Raw genomic sequence first — 23633 nt, forward strand, 5'->3', positions numbered from 1 at the left:
CCAGGCCCTTTACCCTGTACTGGTACCCAATCTGGGAACACTTGATCCTCGCACTGAATGCAAACATGGGAATGTTCCTGTCCCATCACAGACATCACTCATCTGAATGAATACAGAACAACTACAGAAGTAAAATAGAAACTAAAAAAAGAAAATTCTCTCTTTCAGCTGACTTTGATATCTAATGCTCATGTGGGGCTGGGGCTGGATGGGAGAGCGAGGGTGCTGTTTCTTAGTCTGTACTGGAGTGTGTCTTTGAAGGATTTCCAACTCATCCTGTTTATTAACCATCTCCTGATTGTTCTTTCAGAAGACAGTGGTCAGTTCTACGAATGGGCTCAGACTACCGGTGGTCACATTTGATGACTCCGGAAACTACAGCTGCAATGTCACAATCCCGAGTGTTCCACACCTGACACGACAAAGAGTCATCAGCATTATAGTCGAAGGTATGAGCAGCTAATCAGTAAAATCACTCTCCGCATGCTTTTACTGTTAATGCTTTATAACCCATCACTTGCTGTTATTCATCACGTTTGTCTGTAACAGTCTGATATACCCCACACCCCTCACTGTAACACTCTGATATACCCACACCCCTCACTGTAACAGTCTGATATACCCCACACCCCTCACTGTAAGTCTGATATACCCGCACCCCTCACTGTAACAGTCTGATATGCCCCACACCCCTCACTGTAAGTCTGATATACCCCACACCCCTCACTGTAACAGTCTGATATACCCCACACCCCTCACTGTAAGTCTGATATACCCACACCCCTCCCTGTAACAGACTGATATACCCCACACCCCTTAGTGTAACACTCTGATATACCCCACACCCCTTAGTGTAACACTCTGATATACCCCACACCCCTTAGTGTAACACTCTGATATACCCCACACCCCTCCTGATTGCACTCCAGTTTCCTGCTGGAAAAGGTGGGTGAGTGGACACAGGTGAGGACCAGACCAGATTTGGCTGTGATGACTCTGGTCGTCGAGCACCAACACTGTCTGGGCTCACACTTGTTGAATGGCCAAGGTGCTGAGCTATTGGAGGGCACGTGGCCCTAAGAAAATGTATCCCAGCAAATATCTTCAGAAAAGGATTGGGGAATAAATACCTGGTTGAATAAAGTTTTATGTGTTGGGGCAGTGGCAAACCCTGCTTCCTCCCCAGGAGTGAACTCTCTCATGTTTCTTCCTGCAGGACCACCTCAAGTAAACTGCACTGAGAAGACATTCCACAAAAACGGACCTCACGTGAACCTCACTTGTGTGTTCAAAGGCTTTCCTGCATCAGAGGTTACATGTAATGTGAAGAAGGCACCGGTATGTAAATAGTGACCGAGTCAGCCTGCATTACATGGTCTTGTGTGACACCATTTGGTGAGAACAGCCTGGATGTCAGAAGAGATTGTGAATAAATATCAATCAACACGTCACATTAAGAGGGACAGAGGCCGAGTGAGCCTCCCAGTGAATTCTGCTGCATTTCAGACACATGTAGTACTCACATTAAACAAACACGCCCTATTATGCATGTGGTAAAAGTATTTAACCCTGAACAGTAAGGTTTATTCAAGGGGGTGGGGCAACAGGGGGAATCGCCACACCAGGAAATTCCTCAGCTCCTGCCTCCTTTCCACCAACTATCCTATTGGCCGGTGAACAGCATTACAGCAATAGATGTGGGCCCACCTGGGGCGTCTATGCCTGGGCTCTCACCTGGACCTCCCAGAAAATTTGCCTCCTTCACTGTTAAATCAGTCCCCTTGTAAAGAGGGCCGAGGGGCCTAAAAAATGCCCTCCCTGAGGCACTGGCGACACTAACTGCCACTGGCCAATGCTGCGTTTCCCAAACCCTCCCACAATAGTGGCACGGGTATGCATCAACCGTACGCTGATGAGGTGACCTCCCTTTGACCCCTGAATACTTCGATGGCGTCAGTGTGGAGGTCACTGGTACCCGCTCAGTCACATTTACACCAGCGGTAGCAGAATGGTCCCATGCATTTTCAGGTCTAGGCTTGGCAACACTCCCCTCATTAATTGGTGAGCAGGTTTTGTTAAGTGTCCTTGGTCTTCTGGGTCCAGTGGAGGGCAGGGCCTGGGGGGCAGCAAACAGATCTGTTTTAGAGATCACTGAAACTATTGGTCACTACACTCAGGGTGAGTGTACCGACCTGATTTCCTGCCATTGTGTGCTGCCTGGGGAAGTTGGGCTAAGCATTCTAAACTTTGGGAACGATCCTTCTCGTACTCACTGGGTGGAAACTTCTCATGGCTGGTGATGCAGAGGGGGGAGGGGAGCAGTGCCTCCAACTGGAATCTTCTCAGGGAGAAAGCGGTCTTGGGACTCGACTTGAGTGCACTTTATACAGAGTAAGATCGGATAGAGATCGATCAGACTTTACATAGCGTAACACTGGTTTGCTTTCTTGAAGTTAACTTGCATGAGGGGGATGGTCTGGTAGGAATTGACTTTGTGGTCCAAGGCATTCTAGCCAAGTCGTGATGTCATTGGAAGTCTCCTCAACTTATTTATTCTTTTGCTCTCTTTTTCAGTTTTCTGTCTTTGACTGTCTCCTCTCTTTCCCAGTTCGTTTCCTCTCACTGGATTGTTTGTTCAGACCAGATTGTCCCACAAGGTCTTGCTTCAATTCATAGGAGGTGCAGACTTGCCAATGGGAGTTGGCTTCTATGTTAAGATGCCAAATTGCATCAGTCTATTTCTCGTATCTTTCTGTTCTCTCCCTCAATCTCTGTCTGTCTTGCTGTGCTTGGCTTTTGATTCTCTTTATTTTTTTATCTCTTTCATGTATAATTCTGTTCTCTATATTGTGCAGATGTCTGTTTCCCTCTCTCTCTTCTGAACCAGATGTTCTCATGGTGACACTCTTCCTTTAAAAGGGGGTTCTGATGATGTCACTCCCTTAATAGGAGCCTTGAGGGGGATACTCTATATTGTCCACTGAATTCTTTTCTTTGCTGCCATGGTAACTCAGTTGATTGCTTTTTATGGTTTGTTTGTGTTTTTCTCTCTCTTTGCACAGATAATAAGGCATCATCCTCAGAATAATTATATTGTTGTTAGTGAATTAATTCTACCGCTCACCATGAAGGTATTGAGTGTGACGTGTAATGGTACCAACGTGCATGGCAGCAACGCTCACAGCTTCACTGTGCACAGAGGTGAGAATCCGAGCACAGGCCGTCCAGGAGTAGGACGTTCATGTTAAAGAGGAACTGAAGAGTTGGCACCAGCAAAGCAAAGCATTCCTCCAAAACGACCCCGTGATTTTCTCTTCTCCTCTCCTAAAGGCGCTAACTTGGGCTGGGGTACAGTCCCATGGGCGTTGATCACTCGTTGCCACCTCACCAAGTGGCCGTTCTTCTTGTGTAAGCCTAGGCAATGAGTGTCGGCAGCCTGCTCAACCAGAGCCAGTCCTGTTCTCACCCAATGTCCACATTCATGCACTTTCTAGCAGGTATCACTGAGCAGCAATCAGGAGCAGGAGTGCGGTCTCCAAACACCTGCTAGACTGCAGGAACTTACCAATCCTGGTGGGATAAAAAGAGGGCAAAGACCCTGGCATAAAAGGTACCCGACCCTTTTAATTCTTCATTGCCTGAGGATCACTAATTTTCCAAGCACAGTGAAGAGGAAAATCTACCCTATCAATGGAACAGTGTAGAGGGAGCTTTACTCTGTATCTAACCCATGCTGTACCTGCCCTGGGAGTGTTTGATGGGACAGTGTAGAGGGAGCTTTACTCTGTATCTAACCCATGCTGTACCTGCCCTGGGAGTGTTTGACGGGACAGTGTAGAGGGAGCTTTACTCTGTATCTAACCCATGCTGTACCTGCCCTGGGAGTGTTTGACGGGACAGTGTAGAGGGAGCTTTACTCTGTATCTAACCTGTGCTGTACCTGCCCTGGGAGTGTTTGATGGGGCAGTGCAGAGGGAACTTCACTCTCTATCTAATCTGTGCTATATATGCCCTGGGAGTTCTTAATGCTAACAATGTGTGCCAAAAGTCAAAAAGTTTTTCTCTCCCCAATAATGACATTCCTAATTTTGACAAGCACAAAAAAATTACCAAAATAGATCAATTAAAAAAAAGGAAAAGAAGTAACTATACCAGGATTTGTTGAGAGATCTTTACTTATTTATTAATTAGAAGTAAGAGGCCCTGACTGCCCCAGCTGAGGGGTTCTTTAACATCTCTTACAGTGAGTAATGAGGTGCTGTTATGGGTGACAAACAGAGGCAAGGGAAAATTGGAGGGTCCTAAATGTTAGAAACCATGATACACTGTTGGCAGAGGCCCAAAGAAGGTCAGTTGTGCTCAGGAGAAACCTGAAGAGGAGGTGGAAAACAATTTTGAAATAATGGGAATAATAGAACCATAGAAAAGATACAGCACAGAAGGGGGCCATTCAGCCCATCGTGTCCGCGCCGAAGATCAACCAGGTGCCCATTCTAATCCCACCTTCCAGCACCCGGTCCGTAGCCCTGCAGCTTACAGCACTTTAGGTGCAGGTCCAGGTACTTTTTTAAAGAGTTGAGGGTCCCTGCCTCTACCACCAATTCAGGCAGCAAATTCCATACACCCACCACCCTCTGGGTAAAAAAAATTTTCCTCATGTCCCCTCTAATCCTTCCGCCAATCAGCTTAAATCTACGTCCTCTAGTTCTTGAACTCTCTGCTAGGGGAAACGGGTACTTCCTGTTTACTCTATCTGGGCCCCTCATAATTTTGTACACCTCAATCAAGTCTCCCCTCAGCCTCCTCTGCTCTAAGGAAAACAACCCCAGCCTATCCAATCTCTCCTCGTAGCTACAATTTTCAAGCCCTGGCAACATTCTTGTAAACCTTCTCTGCACTCCCTCCAGAGCAATTATGTCCTTCCTGTAATGTGGTGACCAGAACTGCGCACAATACTCCAGCTGTGGCCTTACCAGCGTTTTATACAGTTCCATCATTACATCCCTGCTTTTATATTCTATACCTCGGCTAATAGAGAGCATTCCGTATGCCTTCTTCACAACCTTATCTACCTGTACTGCCACCTTCAGGGACCTGTGCACATGCACTCCAAGGTCTCTCACTTCCTCTACCCCTCTCAATATATTCCTGTTTACTGCGTATTCCCTTTTACTGTTTGCCCACCCTAAGCGCATTACCTCACACTTCTCCGGGTTGAACTCCATTTACCACTTTTCTGCCCACTCCACCAACCCATTGAAATCTTCTTGGAGTCGACAGCTATCCTCTTCACTATCAACTACGGCCAATTTTTATGTCATCTGCAAATTTACCAATCATGTCCCCTACATTCAAGTCCAAATCATTAATATATACCACAAACAGCAAGGGACCCAACACTGAGCCCTGTGGCACACCACTGGAAACAGATTTCAATTCGCAAAGACATCCATTGCCTTTTACCCTTTGTTTCCTAAAAGATAAAAGATAGAAATCACTCTTCCTGCTCCTTCTGTGAATATTTTGCTGTCTTTTGATGATTCTTTACTTCCTGTTTTACAGAGTTGATGGGAGTTCCTACAACAGGTCATCCTACTCCTGGTAATTAAGATTCAGTTACTTCAGACCAACTTCACAACCTCATGCAATGCCAGTTCACTCAGATGCAGGTTATTTGTAGAATTCCTGAGGGGAAAAGGTTTCCTTTGCAAACTTGATTGTCTTGAAATTTGGTCATTCAGAAAATTGGAGCACGTGCTGTAGACCAGATGTCACTAATGTGCTTATTTATAGTGTGGAATACAGACATCTTGTGCTGATAAATGTAACTGCATTTTATGACCCATTCACATTCTTTACCAGTTCCTTTGCAGATTGTCTCAAATCTTATTTCAGGTCCACAGAATCTCACTAAGATCAATCCCACCACCTTATTCTGCATGTGTTGTGTTTCTGAGCTTAATACATCAGCATTGTAGTTAGGATGAGCATGGTGGTCACTGTGGGGGCGGGGGTCTATGTTCTGTACATGGTAACTAATGTTAGACTGCACAAACCAGGGTGGGGGGTTGTCAGTGTCACTACGCTGGGTTCATACTGAACCTTGTGGACTGGCACTGATACAAATGACCTCCAAGAGGTGGGTTTGCGTCATTTTGCTTCGCACTGTAGTGGATGCCATTTACTCTTCACTTTTTAAAGATCTAATTCTGATGACACAGCCTTTCAACTGAACTGAACACATTGGGAGGTGGGAACTGTACACTGCACATGTGTTTGAGTTCAGAGCTATCTAAAGTGATATGAGCAGGTAGTGTGGCCTGTCTCACCACTCAAACTGTTGGTAAAATGCTGTTGGCATCAGTAAAAATACAGCATGATATAACACTTCAAGGCAAAACCACTACAAATTCACAGGTGCAGCTTATATGTTAGATTGGGTGCTACACAAATGAGCAGGAAGTTGTTTGTTAGCAGACTGAGGTTGATTTATGTAGTGTCTCTCATTTCTCTATTCATTGCTTGTCATCAGAACGAGAGGTCAGTGTTTCCTTCCCTGGCTGCAGCTCACCATGCATGTGCTGCTGGCACTGCTCCATATAATCAGATTATTGACCGAGCATTTTTGCACTTCTTGCCTCGCAATCTCCCTACTCCCTGCTCTTGCCCAACACAAGCTGTTCCAAGCCAGCCTCCTTTGGCTAGAGTCGGTGCATCCACTGATGTCTCTGTGACAGCAGCGATTAGAGAATAGGAGACAGTGTCGCACATTTCTCAGCTGAGAGAATCTAACTATGGATTGTTGAATCTGTTACTGGCACGATATCCTCTGCACACCTTTAAGTGGGAAATTCCTTGGGTGAGGAACCAGAGTCAGAGACTGCAGAATTGTACCTGAACCTGGGTCAACAACTCCAGGAGAGGAGTCGAAGAAAAAATATGGATAAAAGAACAATCTGAAATGAACAGAAAAGCCCCTCATTTTTCCAGGATTTCTGCCACAGCACACTTTGGGTCAATGTCAGGGCCAGAAATCATACCACTGGAATAAATGGAGGGCTGTGGTATGATTTCAGCAAAGGATACAAGACAGTTACTATCATCAGTTAACCATTGTCTTAAAGGCTCATTATACTAAATAGTATTTGGAATGTTTGGTGAAGCTTCACCATTATAATGACCATTGAGGTTTCTGCATACATTCTATAAAATTTGCCAAATTTCTAAACGAGATTTTGTTAGATGCTGAGCCAGGCTGTCCGGCTCTCGTTCAAAGGGCACGGTACCTCAGTGACTTAGATTCCGACCCAGAGGCCCCAGGTTCAGCCTCCAGTGCCTTCAGGTTTGATTTGTCCCCTGTGGGTGCATTTTGATTTGGAATGGGGCAGCATGTATCAGAAGAGCACTTCCTCCCTCAGGGAGAGGAGAGGATTGGATTACTCTGACACTACAAATCCCACCTCTGATATTGAGCAGCACTGATCTTAGTCGACAAAGAGTCAGGGATCATAGTGGATCTGGTCTGGCTGAAAAACAGCAGAGGTAAGCAGTCAGAAAATGGGAGAAGCTGGAGGAGAAAGTTGAATAGCTGCAGCATTCGTATTGGTATTCAGAGCTGTTAGTGCAGGGAGTGGCTCATTGTCATCATCTTGTGCCTCATTCATTCTTCTGTTTATCTAGATGTGTCTCACAGTAGAAGCAGTGGTGGGGTGGTGATTGTCGTCATCATTGTGTGTATTCTTCTTCTTGCCATCCTGGGTGCCGTCCTCTACTTCCTCTACAAAAAAGGCAAGATCCCTTGCGGACGCTCAGGAAAACAAGACATGTGAGTCTCGCTGTTATTGTGAGTGCACACTGCACATGTGTGTGTGAGTGAGTGAGCGAGCGGGCGGACGGACAGATGGGCCAGATGGGTGGATGATCTACAGTTGTATATATTCCATGTTCCACATTGCCTCTCACTATGCAAAATATTTCATGTTTTTAACTCTGCCAATTCCTGATGTCCGGCTGTCCCAGTCAATGAGGCAACTCCAAACCACTGGTGAAGTAACAAGAGGTTTTGTTTGTTTTGTTCAGCTCACGGCCAGATGCTCATGACAACATTGTGGTGGAAGTGAAGAACGACCAGAAGGTTCCGGAAGAGACTGTGCTTCTGCAAGGAGTCAATGGAGAGAAGAAACTGGCCAGCGACCAGGTTAGGAAATGAAAATAGCTGTTTGTTGTTCCTGTGGGATATTGTACAGGTTTGTGTTTCAGACCTGGGCCTGTGTGGGTATCTGATCCAAGACCCAGACATGACCAGGTGTGTCTACCCACTCCAGATCAGTACCTGTGCAGGTGTTACTATTAATTGTAGAGCATGAAATACCAGAACACTACTCAATAAAGATGGAAGTGCCTGTATGATATAATGGTTAGTGATGGGGATCACGTGCTCCTTGGCTGACATTGACATCTTGCTGTTCTTCTGGTAGTTTCAAAGCAGCAATAAGCTCTGGGAGCAGGCACAGCTTCAGCTTGGGTCTGAACCTCCCACCGTAGGATGGTTTGAAGTACTCTTCCTTTGATTACCTCTAAGGATTCTTTTTGTTCTTTTGGTGGGTCTCCTTATTTACCGTATTCCGCTCCCTGTTGCTCTCTGTGTTGTGCACCATGTTGTAAAGAGGATGTGCAGCATCCTCCAAAGTATCTGCCATTGGTTCTCTTCTGTTTGCTGCATATCAGGGTGATTGAGATTATTTTCTCTCTGAGCGGCCCCCCGCCTCAACCCTCCGAAGAATCACCTGATCAAATAGATAAATCTTTGTTGGGTAAGGGTATCAAGGGTACTGTGCAACATCACAGGTGAGGCAGCAGAGTCCGAGAGGTGAGCACAGTAAAAAAGGAGAGACCGAGAGCGGGAGGAGAGTTTGAGAGGTGAACGCAGTGTAAATCTAAGGCAAGTCACGGCAGCACAGCTCGCACCCATGATATGCTCCTCCTGCACTATGTGGGAAGTCATGGGCACTACCAGTGTCCCTGGCGACCATGTGTGCAGGAAGTGTGTCCAGCTGCAGCTACTGGCTAACCGCATTTCAGAGCTGGAGCTGCGGATGGATTCACTGTGGAGCATCCGCAATGCTGAGACTATCGTGGATAGCACGTTCAGTGAGGTGGTCACACTGCAGGTAAAGATTACACAGACAGAAAGGAAATGGGTGACAGGGACTCGATAAAATTAATATAAGTAAAGCAACAGTAATGAAGAAAATAATAGCACTAAAGAGTGACAAATCCCCAGGACCAGATGGTTTCCATCCCAGGGTTTTAAAGGAAGTAGGTGAGCACATTGCAGATGCCCTAACTATTATCTTTCAAAGTTCTCTAGATTCAGGAACTGTCCCTCTAGATTAGAAAATTGCACATGTCACTCCGCTTTTTAAGAAAGGAGAGAGAGGGAAACCAGGGAATTATAGACCAGTTAGCCTAACATCTGTTGTGGGGAAAATGCTGGAGTCTATAATTAAGGATAGGGTGACTGAACACCTCGAGAATTTTCAGTTAATCAGGGAGCCAGCATGGATTTGTGAAAGGTAGGTCGTGCCTGACAAACCTGATTGAATTTTTTGAAGAGGTGACTAAAGTAGTGGACAGGGGAAATGTCAATGGATGTTATTTATATGGACTTCCAGAAGGCATTTGATAAGGTCCCACATAAGAGACTGTTAGCTAAGATAGAAGCCCATGGAATCGAGGGAAAAGTACGGACTTGGTTAGGAAGTTGGCTGAACGAAAGGCGACAGAGAGTAGGGATAATGGGTAGGTACTCACATTGGCAGGATGTGACTAGTGGAGTCCCGCAGGGATCTGTCTTGGGGCCTCAATTATTCACAATATTTATTAACGACTTAGATATGAGACTTTCTATGCCTTTATCTAAGTTTGCCGATGACACAAAGATTGGTGGCATTATAAGCAGTGTAGATGAAAACATAAAATTACAAAGTGATATCGATAGATTAGGTGAATGGGCAAAACTATGGCAAATGGAATTCAGTGTAGGCAAATGTGAGGTAATCCACTTTGGATCAAAAAAGGATAGAACAGGGTACTTTCTAAATGGTAAAAAGTTAAAAACAGTGGATGTCCAAAAGGACCTAGGGGTTCAGGTACATAGATCATTGAAGTGTCATGAACAGGTGCAGAAAATAATCAATAAGGCTAATGGAATGCTGGCCTTTATATCGAGAGGACTAGAGTACAAGGGGGCAGAAGTTATGCTGCAGCTATACAAAACCCTGGTTAGACCGCACCTGGAGTACTGTGAGCAGTTCTGGGCACCGCACCTTCGGAAGGACATATTGGCCTTGGAGGGAGTGCAGCGTAGGTTTACTAGAATGATACCCGGACTTCAAGGGTTAAGTTACGAGGAGAGATTACACAAATTGGGGTTGTATTCTCAGGAGTTTCGAAGGTTATGGGGTGATCTGATCGAAGTTTATGAGATATTAAGGGGAACAGATAGGGTGGATAGAGAGAAACTATTTCCGCTGGTTGGGGATTCTCGGAGTAGGGGGCACAGTCTAAAAATTAGAGCCAGACCTTTCAGGAGCGAGATTAGAAAACATTTCTACACACAAAGGATGGTAGAAGTTTGGAACTCTCTTCCGCAAACGGCAATTGATACTAGCTCAATTGCTAAATTTAAATCTGAGATAGATAGCTTTTTGGCAATCAAAGGTATTAAGGGATATGAGCCAAAGGCAGGTATATGGAGTTAGATCACAGATCAGCCATGATCTTATCAAATCGCGGAGCAGGCACGAGGGGCTGAATGGCCTACTCCTGTTCTTATGTTCCTAAGGGATATGGAGCAAAGGCAGGTAAATGGAATTGAGATACAGATTAGCCACGTTCTGATTGAATGGCGGGACAGACTTGAGGGGCCGAATGACCTTCTCCTGTTCCTAATGTTCCCATGTCACAGGCAGATCAGGAACTCTGTGTTGGTAGAGGAAGTGGACTAATCAGTGGTGCACTCATTGGCAGTCCAGCAGTAAGACATCATGTTAACACGTTCATATTGTTTTCCCTTCTCTTTCTGGAGTGAAGGGTGAGGAATATGCAGACCTGCGGAGTGAAGGGAAGTAACCGCAGCACTCGCAGCCTGGGCCTGATCGCACGGATATGACAGTGACGTGAAATGTTTTTGCCTTTACAAACGCTGCACACGCTCCTACACTGAAGCCGTTCCGACCATCGCTGGAGCCCTTCCTTCACTGACAGATTGAAGCACACTGGAAAACGCTGAACACTTTACTGAAAGGAAAACACGGTCTATCGCTCCCACTCAAATCTCCACGGTCAAACTGGGCCATGATGTTTTTTTGTTTAATCTCCGTAAATGCAAGTCACCCCTCAGCTGTAGGTTTCTGCTCAAGTTAATGCTTTGTCACATCAGCAGTTAGTGCGAAATGCACGTCCAGGCTACAGTCTCTGAGATATTTGAAAAGAAAATTCAAGAAACCTTTCCATACTATTCGTATGAATCCCTTCTGATCGCACTGATTGAAAATTGGCCTTTTGGATGAAGAACGTGGATATAAAGAAACAGACTGGATCCCATGTTGTTCGATGTGGAATTCTAGCCACCATCCTAGAATTATTCCAACCAGCTGCAGACAGACATTTTCATTTTCCACACGAATCACCATCAGTCGGGTGATTGTTGTTACGAGAGGTGATGTCAAATGGGTCTGTGTAATTCCATTGTATGTTTTAAACTGCGTTTTTTAGCGATATCCCCACTTCCCACCAGGAGAATTAGTTGAGATGATAAAAGTACTTTGTAGGTTTTAGCTGAGGCCTTTGCTCAGCAGCCGGTGTCTTGGTGCCAGGCGAGGAAATCCGTGTTGCCTGTAGCTGGTAACCCGGAGCGAAAGGAACAGAGATTTGTGGCCGGGGGAGGGGGTTTAGTTGACCAATTTTTCCCATAGGGCTTTGCAGTATAAACATTAACATTAGGTCAGGAATCTTTCTGCATATTTACAGGATCAGTTAATTTTCTGTTGGGGAGGGTTTCTATTGGGAACATTCATCACTCAATGATCGATTGTGGTGTTTACTCTCTGGTGACTCCAAATGAAATGCACTGTATTGTGGGAAATTCCTTCCCGTTGGAGCTCCTCCAAACTGAAATTCCAGAAATAAGGATTTGGGACTTGATTGAGGCACATAATCGAAATGAGAATGGCCTCATCACCATCTTTATTCCGTCACAAACACAGATAATCATTTAATGTTTTCACCAGCGCAGGGCCTGTGTTTGAGTGTGGCAGGGCCTGTGCTTCTGTGAGTGGAAGGTCCTGTGTTTCTGGGAGTGACAGGGCCTCTGTATCTGAGAGAGGCAGGGCCTATGTTTCTGTGAATGGCGAGGCCTGTGGTCCGTTGTCACTTTGGTTTCAAAATTATGATTGAAGGAAGAAAGCAGTCAGTTAGTCTTTAACAAGTGTATTTTTACAAAAAAAAATCAGAGTCCTATCCAAGAGTAAACATTACAATTACTTGAATGGGGAGGAACACAGTTTCCTAGTGCAGCAGTGAAGGAATTGCAAGAAAGCCAGCTTGTATTTATCTTTACTGTAAGGGAGCGGAACACATGGGGTGGGGGATGGGGTTCTCAATAATAATCTTCAGGATATATCACTACAATCCTGTAGCCCCCCCACCCTCTCTAAAGTACCAAGGACCACGTGACTGTGTTTCGGTCCGTTATCTTGGAGGCCCCATGATTCATGCGCTTTGTGTTCCCGGCTTAGCTTGTGAAGAGTTTGTATATAGTTTAATGATAGAGTAAACCTTTTAGTGAGTCCTGCCCTTTTCGCAGGCTCTGTCTGTGCCAGTCAGCAACACTGAAAATAGTCACATGGCCTTCAACTTCACTACTTAAAGAACTGTTGGGCGTGTGTTATATTCTGTAAACACTGACACCATCTTTTGGCTCTCTTTGACGAGAGGGGTAACATTATAAACAAGCAGCTAGCAAAAGCCTCACTCTGAGTAGCTAAGATGATAACCTGTAGTCAAATGAAATCAAACATTATCCCCTGGTGCATGGCAAGTGTAGAGCTGAACCATTAAAAGTTAATTGCCAGAACATTTTTAGTTGGTAAAGATAGATTGTCTGTGGGTGGGGGTGGGTGTGTGTGTGTGTGTGTGTGTGTGTGTGTGTGGCACGACGGGAGGAGAAAAGGTGGAAATAGTTTCCTTAAAGGGTTTTTGAGGGCTGGGTTTCTCTCAGGAACTCTTAGAAGATTGTTGGTTTGTCCTCCTGATAATCCAGTGCTGTTAAGTCTCTAGTAATCATAACACTGTACCTGTCAGAAGAACCCAACCCAACTCAATGAGGAGCAGTTGTCTAGTTTTTGACACTGACCATAGCTCCAGTTGTCCTGGTCTTCTACCACCACCAATCAGACTGTTGCTTCCTTTTCTGCCCCTTTTCTGAGATCTTTTGTGCACTGAAACTGGTGAAAAATCCGCCTCGGTTCTTTGCAATTAGACAGTGGTTGGTAGATGGGAACGCTTTTCCAAAGCCCTCAACTGATGAAGATCGCGTTACAGCAAACACATGGGCTGCATCTAGGTCCCCGGTCAGATTGCCAGGAGTTCAGTATTGGGTTTGAGGAGTCAAAGAAAACTTGGAGCAATATAGAGGATCCCTCAGATCCTCTCTGTAGCATCTCCCTTATAAAGAGCATGGTCTCAATCTCTCAGTATCACTGCTGCAGCTCTCTGCCATCTCTGATTCTTTCAGAATGAAGGTCATGAACATGTTAACACATTATTCTATTGCCGTGCTACAAGTTAACTTGCTCTTGTTTGTTGCTTGTGTTGAAATTTCTAGAACATTCCTGCAGGTGCTGAAGCTGTATCTGGATTATATATATCATGATATAGTTAAAATTATATTGTACACAGATTTGAACTGCTGCAGAGTTAACGCAAGTCTACAGAAGGTCCTCCATGAGACTAGGGTGATGCCCATTAATTAGAAACCACCTTTAAGTTTGAATGATTAATGTTGGGGCTACACTGGGTGATGCTGTGGGCAGCTGGGCATTCATCGGATCTTGGGAGTCACTGAAGCAGCAGGGAGTGGCCTAGTTTTTTTTCTTGGCCAGCTGGGTGTCTGACGGGCAGGTAACCTCATCACCATGTTTAAGATTCTGCGAACCAAGTTAGTGAGAAGCCCCTACAGGTAGAGTTTCTCTTTGCCCAAAATGGAGTGCGCACACTCTGCCCATAGGGACACAGCCCAAAGCTCAGGAACTCCCAATTAAGCACAGGGGTACTACTCGAGTTTAATCAGCTAAAACCACAGCCAACCAGTACAGGGCACTGGCGAGGCCCCTGCTATTCATTCAGCGAGGACCACCCGATCCTTTAGAGCATTGACTTGGAGGGGTTTTTGGAGCTGAGTGGGAAGAACGTCACTCCCCAGTGCCAGGTCTACCCCTCCCGGTTCCATTATTGAGCCAGAAATGCACAGCCATGTGCACAGAACAGTTCCACTTCTGGTTTTAACCTGCCAGATGTGCTGGTTAAGGTAGTGAGCGCAACCAGATGTATCTGTACATTATTTTGTGCAAAGTTGAGCTCCCCACAGACAGGAATCACGCAGCCACCATCACTCAGCCGTGGAAGATGGTTGCGTTGCTGTGAACTGTATTTTTTGTAAGGCTCTTCTGCAAGTATGGGAGGTTTGTTCGGGATCGATCACGTGCACAGCCTCATTCTCCCACTGACGTACTTTCAGTCTTATGTAAATCTAAACAAAGGTTGTGACTGTTTCTGTTGTTTGTGTTTTTTTATGATTTGTAAAGAAGAAAATGCCAAATAAAATACTGTTGCAAATTCCTGACATGATTTGTAGCATTCTGAAATCTCTGGAACGTTCCTTTAGATAAAATAAACCAAGAATTCCTTTGCTTTGAAGATGTGCATTCCCTTCTCGTGCATACACATTACAATCTGTAACTAGACCAAGGGGAAAGGGGGTTGAGTTCTGTCAGTCAGCCTCACTCCTCTCCCTTTCTCTCAGCTTTGGTGTATCCTGAGTCAGAGCTCTTACCACCTACAGTTTGCAAAGGGACAAGAGATAGGAGTCGCTGTGGGACAAGTCATCTGCATTCTCATCATTCTTGGAACAAACACAGTTGAGAGGCCAGGGTTGAAGAGTACAAGATGTAGCAGCACATTAATGAGAAGGCAAAGCTGGGTTTGGGCTTGATACAGTTGAGGAGGGTTTGGCCCAATTGTTGTCTCGGGCTTGAAGGGAGAAACAGTCCTTTGTGGTATCAATTCGGAATTAACCAGTTTCAGTTGGTGCCCAAGTTCTCCCCTCTAATGTTTAGCCGAGCCGATTCTCAGTGCCCGATGCCAGAACTTGTCCCTTCAGTTGGGTGAGATGTGCCACAATTGGTTAGAGATGTCTGGGGCAGCTTGGGGGGTTAATATTACTGAAGTACGATCAATAGGTCCCAATTCTAATCATTGGTGTGTGCTGCGGCAATGATACAGGTGCTAAAATTGGCCTCAGCGCCTCGGCTAGGGAAGGAGCAATCATCCAGGATTAACTCTCCCAGTCACTATCCAGCAGTCTCTGCTGGAAAATATGCCAGGTAAATCCAGAACAGGACTTGGCTGTGATTACATCCCTATGCCGTTTCCCCCCCCCCCCCAAAATGGTCATTTGAAGAATGGCCACTTATGCAAGGTATCGGGGGGAGGGGGGAAAGAATGAACCCCTTGAACTGAACGCCAGCAAGAGCCAACGCCTTTGAGAAGTGTTTTTAAAAAAGAAAATCTCAATAATCTGGACATTATCTTCTGTTTGAATTTCTTGCATCTGGGTTTCCACCTACTAGCACCAGCACCATAGCTCAAGAGAGGGGCGCGTGGTTTAAAAATTCCTACAAAACAGCCGTTTATCCAGAGTCATGTGAGTTGGTCCAAAGGAATTCAGCCTGAACTCCCTGGCCCTGAACTGAATGGGACTCTTTCTTTTTGGAACATTCAGTAGTTGCTCAGGTCTCAGAGACCTCAGCTTTTTGGCAGCAGAATGATTTTTCCAATTGAGGGTCTCTAGGAATAGCACTTGGATTCAAGGGACGGGAGAAGCGAGTGTAAATCGGGCACAAATTCAAGTAGTTTTCGATCCCAAACCAGGAAAGACCAGATGTTGCTACTGTTGGGCAGTAATTACCAGAATAAGAAATTCAATAAAATGCAACTATTTCAGCACGATAAACCAGTTTAAACATAACACCCATTACTAAGAATGATTACAAATGTATATGCTGATTTCTTAATCAAAATTATTGTGGGTAAAAAAATGTTGCAATGGTTTGAAATCTCTGAATCTACACCTTTATTTGCACTGTCAGATTTTACTGCACCCCCCACATCCCCTGGGATCAACAGGCTGTTCCACTGGTGATGATGTGCATTTAGTCTGGGCAATATTCCATTCTATCAATTCAGAATTTGGAACTTTAAGAATGAGATTCAGCAAGAGGCCTGTTAGCAGTCAGTATGTGTTAAATAGACTGTGAGGGGGGCTGGGTGCTGCACTCAGCAAAATTCAATCCAGCCCAGACTGAGAAGATTGAAGTCCCCCCTCTCTGCTGGCTGCAAGGCCCCTATATGAAGCAAGTTTAGCTGCACCTCATTCCAGGTCCTAAGGGAAAAAATATAACAAAGCACAAACTGGCAATCTTATTCTGACAGGCTTCAATGGTGGATGGTGTCAGAGATTGAAATATTACAGTGGTGCAATAGGCATTTGAGACTGGGTAAAGACACATTGCAACAACAGTGTTTGATGGGACAGTGTAGAAGGAGCTTCACTCGCTATCTAACCCATGCAGTACCTGTCCTGGGAGTATTTGATGGGACAGTGTAAAGGGAGATTTGTATCTAACTTGTGCTCTACCTCTGCCCGAGGGTGTACATACACAAATCTTTGAAGGTGGCAGGACAAGTTGAGAAGGCTGTTAAAAAGCATATGGGAGCATGGGCTTTATTGAGAGGAATGGAGTACAAAAGCAAGGAAGTTATGCTAAACCTTTATAAAACACTGGGTAGGCCATTGATGGAATATTGTGTTCAATTCTGGGCACCACACTTTGTGTGTCAAAGCCTTAGAAAGGGTGCAGAGGAGATCACTAGAATGGTACCAGGGATGAGGGACTTCAATTATGTGGATAGACTGGAGAAGCTGGGGTTGTTCTCCTTACAGCAGAGAAGGTAAAGAGAAGATTTGATAGAGGTTTTCAAAATCATGAACAGTTTTGATACATTGAATAAGGAAATACTGTTTCCAGTGGTAGAAGGGTCGGTAATCAGAGGACACAGATTTAAGGTGATTGGCAAAATCAGAGGCAACATAAGGAAACATTTTTTTACACAGCGAGTTGTTACGATCGGGAATGCGCTGCCTGAAAGGGCGGGGGAAACAGATTCAATTGTAACTTTCAAAAGGGAATTGGATGAATAGTTGAAGGGGAAAAATTTGCAAGGCTATGGGAAAGAGCAGAGTGCGACTAATTGGATAGCTTGTTCAAAGAGCCGGCATAGACATGATGGGCTGAATGGCGCCCTTCTGTGCTGTACCATACTATGATAATTATCTGGTGTACCCTGCTGGGGTGTTCATCTGTGGAGGCCGGGCAGAGGCAGGACTGTGATGTTTGAATCAAATAGTCTGTCAATGCAAGTTGTCTAGCTATCTAGACTCCCAAATGTAGAATGGGTAAGGTACCAGGAAAACTCTGAACTTGTCAAACTGTACCCCCCCCCCGCCCCACCCCACCTGTGGAACTGTACCCCAACAGCAGCTAGTCTTTCCAGGAAGGGAGAACAATGGGGGGGGGGAATTAATCTCTAAAACATCCAGCATTGTGACAGAACCCATAGGTGTTTCTTTTAATACGTCTGCCTAGGGCAGCAGTATGGATCTGGGTCCGTGTCTGGTTCCTAGAGCCTTGGTGTCATTGTATTACTCTGATTACCTAAAGCCCTCATTATTCACCCATCAGAAGAAAGAGCTTTAGATGTGACAGGACATGTTCCATTAATTAGTAGGAAAGTAACCAACCTCCCACATTGTGGAGATAAGACGACAGGGAATTGCAGAATGCTACATCTTAACGTTACTGCAGCTGCAATTGCTGGAAAGCCATCACATAATTCTCAGCACGCTGCGGGGAGAGTATCAAACAGATGCTGACAGGTCACCAGAAACAATTTTTCACATTCCTTGCAAAGTCCATCTCTGAAGCACGAGAGAGTTTGACTCAGCCACAGAGCTGCACTGTGGGCTGTCATTCAAGTCAGTTGTTGGGTGACTCTCAGGGCTTTTGTCCAGGATTGAGGGAGGATTTCTCTCCAGGAGCACAGGCCAAAAGGAGTGGGTTCAGCCAGGAATACAATCCAAGGGATGGGTAGAAGGGAATGAATGGCTGTCGCCTGTTTACCTAGCAACACTTACAGGTTGGACTGGGTCTACCCTCTCAGTTGAAGGGGTCAATGCAGGCAGTGAGGAGGAATCTTTCCATGTTTAATTAGCTACCCATTTATTCTCCTCCAGTTTTCAATTTGAAGTTGCTGACTGCTGCAGTTCCACAGTGCAGGTAGCTCCCCAGTACATCACCCACAGTGCCATTCTGTGTTAGCCTGGGCAGTGAGTGCCAACAGACTATTCAATCCAGCTCCCTTACACTGTCACTCAGTAACCCCAGAGCCCTGTGTTACTGACTGTATCTCTACTGATATTAATCCAGCTCCCTCACACTGTCACTCAGTAACCCCAGCGCCCTGTGTTACTGACTGTATCTCTACTGAGATTAATCCAGCTCCCTCACACTGTCACTCAGTAACCCCAGCGCCCTGTGTTACTGACTGTATCTCTACTGAGATTAATCCAGCTCCCTCACACTGTCACTCAGTAACCCCAGCGTCCTGTGTTACTGACTGTATCTCTACTGATATTAATCCAGCTCCCTTACTGTCACTCAGTAACCCTAGCATCCTGTGTTACTGACTGTATCTCTACTGATATTAATCCAGCTCGCTCACAGTCACTCAGTAACCCCAGCGCCCCGTGGTAGTGACTGTATCTTTACTGATGTTAATCCAGCTCAGTCACATATGAATTTATTTTTGACCAAAGGTACCATAACTAACATAAAATAAAATAAAAAGATTGTTACTAAAATCAGAGCCCAAAGTGAGTTCTCTTCTCACTCCAATTAGCAGCTCCCCCCCAAAATCAACACACCTGATCCCGGCTATGTTAAAATCCAGCCCAATGTTCCATCTCCACATGGCTCTTTTGTTTAAATTGAGATATCTACATCAAGCCAAGGACCAGCTGCCTGTTTTATTTTGGATGTAAACTGGGCTGTAAATGGCAGGTTTTCTGAGGTACTGTCCTGGTTTTTTAAACTGGTACTGCAGGGTTTACAATTAAAAGTTAATATTGGACCGACCCAAATTGCTCCTGTGGCTGCAAAATCACAAGGGCCTCAAAATATGGTACAGCACAAGCAGCAGGAAGAGGAGCCATTGGTACTGGGAGACAAGGGCACTGAATCGAACTCTGGAGCATTTAAACAAAGAACTGGCAAGCGGACAGTAACGAGGAAATCCTGCAACACATGGACAGCAAATTGAAAGGGACAGAGAGAGAGACATAGATAGATAGAACTAGGGACAGAGACAGAGGGACAGAAACAGAGACAGAAGGAGACAAGACAGAAGAAAGAGGGAAAGAGACAGGGAGAAAGAAACATCGACAGACAGAAACAGAGAGAGAGACACTCGGAGAGGAGAAAGAGAAGGAAAGAATAATTGAAATAATTGGCCGTAGTAGAATTGCCCCCTCCTCTCCACCCCCCAGCCAGTTTAGAATCTGGCAATGATTGCAGCTCCAGCCAAGGCCAACAGTACAGGACACAACACTTGTGAACTGTAGGAGGAAGGAAACACGACAGGAGGTGAGAATTTACAAGGTCCTTGGAAAGGATAATTCTGAGTAGCTATTTCTGAGCCATAAATGCAGTCACTACTGTGGAAGCTGCTCTTTTTTGCCAGATTGTAAATCTAGATGTGGGTTTCTGCAACACATTCTGGCATAAGGAGGCTCCTGTGTATTCATCATCGATATACTAAAAACAAAATCGGATCTTCTCATCAGGTGGGGCCTTCAGGAGAAACTTTATTTTGCACAGAGAGCTGCGAGATGAATCAAAGTTAGTGACAAACAGAAACCATGTCAGCATTTAAGAACAGGTTAGGTAGGTGGCTGAAGGAAAGGGGAATAAAGGGATTATGGGAACAGGGCAGGAGCATGGGATTAGGGCGCTGCTCATCTGGAGGATAAGCACCAACACGGATTTATTGGGTAGAATGGCCTGTTTCTGTGTTGTAATTTCTACGTAATTCATCAAAGTCTGTTTGTGCTGGATTTGAACCCAGGACTGGGAGATGAAGGGTCATGTTTTAATATACTGCACCCCACCAATCTTGTTATTCACCACTTAATCGGGTTAATCATCAGGCTGGAGCAGAACACTTGTCACCACACCAGTAAAAACTGTTCCCAAAATAAATCTCTCATATGGTTTCACTCAGCATTCTGTCAGATTCCACACGACCTTGCCGAGGCAGCGAGAAGCATCGGGGCAAGTTCATCGCCCACAAACGTTTCACGGTACAGTCTCCCTAATCAGCTGCTAACATAATCATGAGCTCATCGGAGACCAATTTCAAACATCTCTGAAAACCAAACCCCACAGCTGCCAGTGTCTAAAGAACCCAGCTGTTGCTCAGATCCAGGTACCGTTAATGTCTGAATACTTCCTAAACCACATTTTTTTTTGAGCACCTCTACTCTTTTCTGTTCCTTTTTGCTGATAGTGCTTGGATCGTTCTCATCAAAAACACAAAATATTCCCAGAGTTTTACAATTACTGTGCTTTATTCCGAAGCTGTTCAGCATTCCAGCTGTTCACCGTACTTGATTGCTCTGGGGCAGCAGTTTACTATCACTGGCCTCAGTGTCATTGAACTAGGAAGGGGCAAAAAAAAAATCAGTCAATCTTCCTCCTCCAGATCACTGTCCAGTGCTGGAAAGCGCAGGCGAGGGGACATTGGATGAGGAGAGGATCAGGCTGGGCTGGGAGGTCCTCTAAGGGCAAATAACCTGCCAATATTCAGGCCCAGACTCACATGAGAAATGGCAGTTTATGTGAATGGCCAGTGGAAGAACATCGAAACAGGTCTCTAGCCCTTCAGGGGAGGAGGGCAGAAAACTGCGGGGAGGTGGGGGGAAGAGGGGGTGGGGGGGAAAGAAATCTGGATGGGAGGAGGGGGTGGGGAGAAAGAAAACTGGATGGGGGAGGGGGTGGGGAGAAAGATTTGAAAGCAGTGAACTGCCCCGTCCTTCTGCCAGTGCGCACACCAGTCTGTGTTGGTCTTTAACAATTTATGGATTAAACAAAGAATTGGTTTGGAAACTGCAGTCACTGTGGGGAATGAAAAATAAAAACCTGTTTTTTTAACCTGCTGCCTCTCAGTCATTTCTAACTTGTTTAAAATAACAAATGAAGTTTAATTCTGTGTGAAACAGCTGCTGCTGTTGGGAGTTGCGATGCATTAACTGGTATCACGGTTACATCCCAGATAGCAGGATGGTGACACATGGGCACCATGCGGGAGGAAGCGGCAGTTGGGACTGCTGACAGGTGGAATTAGAGAGAAAACAGACTGTACGACAACTGGGACCCACACAGACAAACCTCATTACAGCCCACAGCCTGTCTCGCTTTGTTACACTTGGGAGTTTGTTAAACAGGATGATTTGCATCAGATAATGGCTGACAGACAGGGCTTCAACTGGAGTGTAACTCAGCTCAGAGATATCCTGCTCCAGTGAATGTGGTCACTTTCCTGCTCTCATGCTGCCATTTAAAAATAAAATCCTGTATTTCATTTTCAGGTAGGGGTGAAGTGTGGAAGTGGGATTTTTGTGCTGACTGAGGCAGGGAATGCAGCACAGGATATCCACACACACAGTGTGAAAGATTTCACCATCTGCACATTTGTTACTAGACGGCTCCAAGGAGGGGATCCAGGAAAGGGGCTCACTGATTTCTAAGATCGAGACCATCTGTCTCCATCACCAAGACAGCTTACTTTACCTTCCTAACATTGCCTGACTCTACCCCACCTCAGTCCCTCCATCACTGAGACTCTCATTCATGCCGTTCTCACCTCCAGACTCAATTTCTCTAACAATCCCCTTGCTGCCCTCCCACCATCCACAAACTCCAACTTATCCAAAACTCTGCGTCCATTTCCTGTCCTGCACTAAGTCCCATTCCCTGCTGATATAGGCTGGCTCCCTATCCCCCACTCCGTTCAATTTAAAATCATAAGCAAAATACTGCAGATGCTGGAAATCTGAAATAAAATGCTGGAAATACTCAGCAAGTCAGGCAGCATCCGTGGAGAAAGAAACAGTTAACGCTTCAGGTCGGCCTGAAATGTTAACTCTGTTTTTCTCCACAGATGCTGCCTGATAATTTAAAATCATAATCTTTAATGCCCTCCATGGCCTCATCCCACCTCTCTCTGCAACCTCCTCCATTCCCTTCTCAGGGTCCTGTTTGATACACCTTGTCACTGTGCCTAAGCCCTCTCCCATCCACTTCAAGTTCTCCTCCACCCCACTCACCCCCTTTTAAGTTAGGTAAATGACTACACTTCAAAAGTACATCATTGGCCGTGAAACGCTTTGAGGTCTCAGGCTGTGAAATGTGCTATATATAAATGCAAGTTTTTTCTTTTCTTTAAATGATCTGCTTCCAGACCGATAGTATTACTCAAAGCAACCATTAGATGCAGCACAAAACCAGCTCCAGAAACTCACCCTCCATCCACACCTCCCGTATGGAATCATCTGACCCTGTTATCAAGCCCAGATTACAATACCAGGGGCGCAAACTTGATTCTACAGCTGCTGGAAAGTGCATGTATGGGGGCATCAGGTGATAATCAGGCTGGGTTTGACTGATCACCAACCCATGATCAGCTACCCTACTGACACTCATTGACTCGGTTCAACACATGAGGAACGGCTGTTTGAGTGGGTGACACCTGTAGAATCCACTGCCCAGTGTGAGTGAGCAGCTTCAAGAGGGGAGAAAACTGGAAAATCAAAAATATATTTAAATCTGTAACGGTGAAACTGGGCAAAATTAAGTGAGTCAGGGCTCGTGCTCGTGGGTCAGAGCACACATCAGAATCACAAAAACAGATGACTCGAAAAGCACGGGTTTAAGAAACAATTTGGACATCCTTTAGAAAGAATGCAAAAGACTGAGGTTAGAAAAAAATCAGTCCAAGCACTGTGCAGCGAAGGGTAGAGAGCAGCTGGTGGTCACTCTGTGCACAGTACCTAGCCGCACTGTGTTTAACAGCGTCAGTGACTTCAAAACTTCAGTATCTGTCAGATTTGTAAAGTGCGTTCCCACTATTTGACAGTTTGGATGCACGAGAGCCCTGTGCAGATAGAGGTTTTTCAA

At 45.4% G+C, this 23633-nt stretch overlaps 1 protein-coding gene across 2 annotated transcripts in view; it reads left to right on the forward strand.

Moving 5' to 3' along the window:
* The window catches only part of LOC137301378 (cell surface glycoprotein MUC18-like), a 117118-nt gene extending 102213 nt beyond the window's left edge, over nucleotides 1-14905 (forward strand). Inside the window, exons 10-16 of one of the 2 annotated variants that reach the window (XM_067970838.1) lie at nucleotides 311-449; nucleotides 1217-1338; nucleotides 3063-3201; nucleotides 5563-5601; nucleotides 7681-7825; nucleotides 8080-8197; nucleotides 11090-14905. In XM_067970838.1, coding sequence (XP_067826939.1) covers nucleotides 311-449; nucleotides 1217-1338; nucleotides 3063-3201; nucleotides 5563-5601; nucleotides 7681-7825; nucleotides 8080-8197; nucleotides 11090-11092 — 705 coding nt within the window. In that variant the 3' untranslated portion in view covers nucleotides 11093-14905. The remainder of the gene's footprint in view (nucleotides 1-310; nucleotides 450-1216; nucleotides 1339-3062; nucleotides 3202-5562; nucleotides 5602-7680; nucleotides 7826-8079; nucleotides 8198-11089) is intronic. The other variant, XM_067970837.1, reaches the window with a different exon arrangement.
* Nucleotides 14906-23633: the final 8728 nt, after the last annotated feature.

This window comes from Heptranchias perlo, chromosome 33 (genome assembly GCF_035084215.1).
Source record: "Heptranchias perlo isolate sHepPer1 chromosome 33, sHepPer1.hap1, whole genome shotgun sequence".
Classification (NCBI taxonomy): Eukaryota; Metazoa; Chordata; class Chondrichthyes; order Hexanchiformes; family Hexanchidae; genus Heptranchias; species Heptranchias perlo.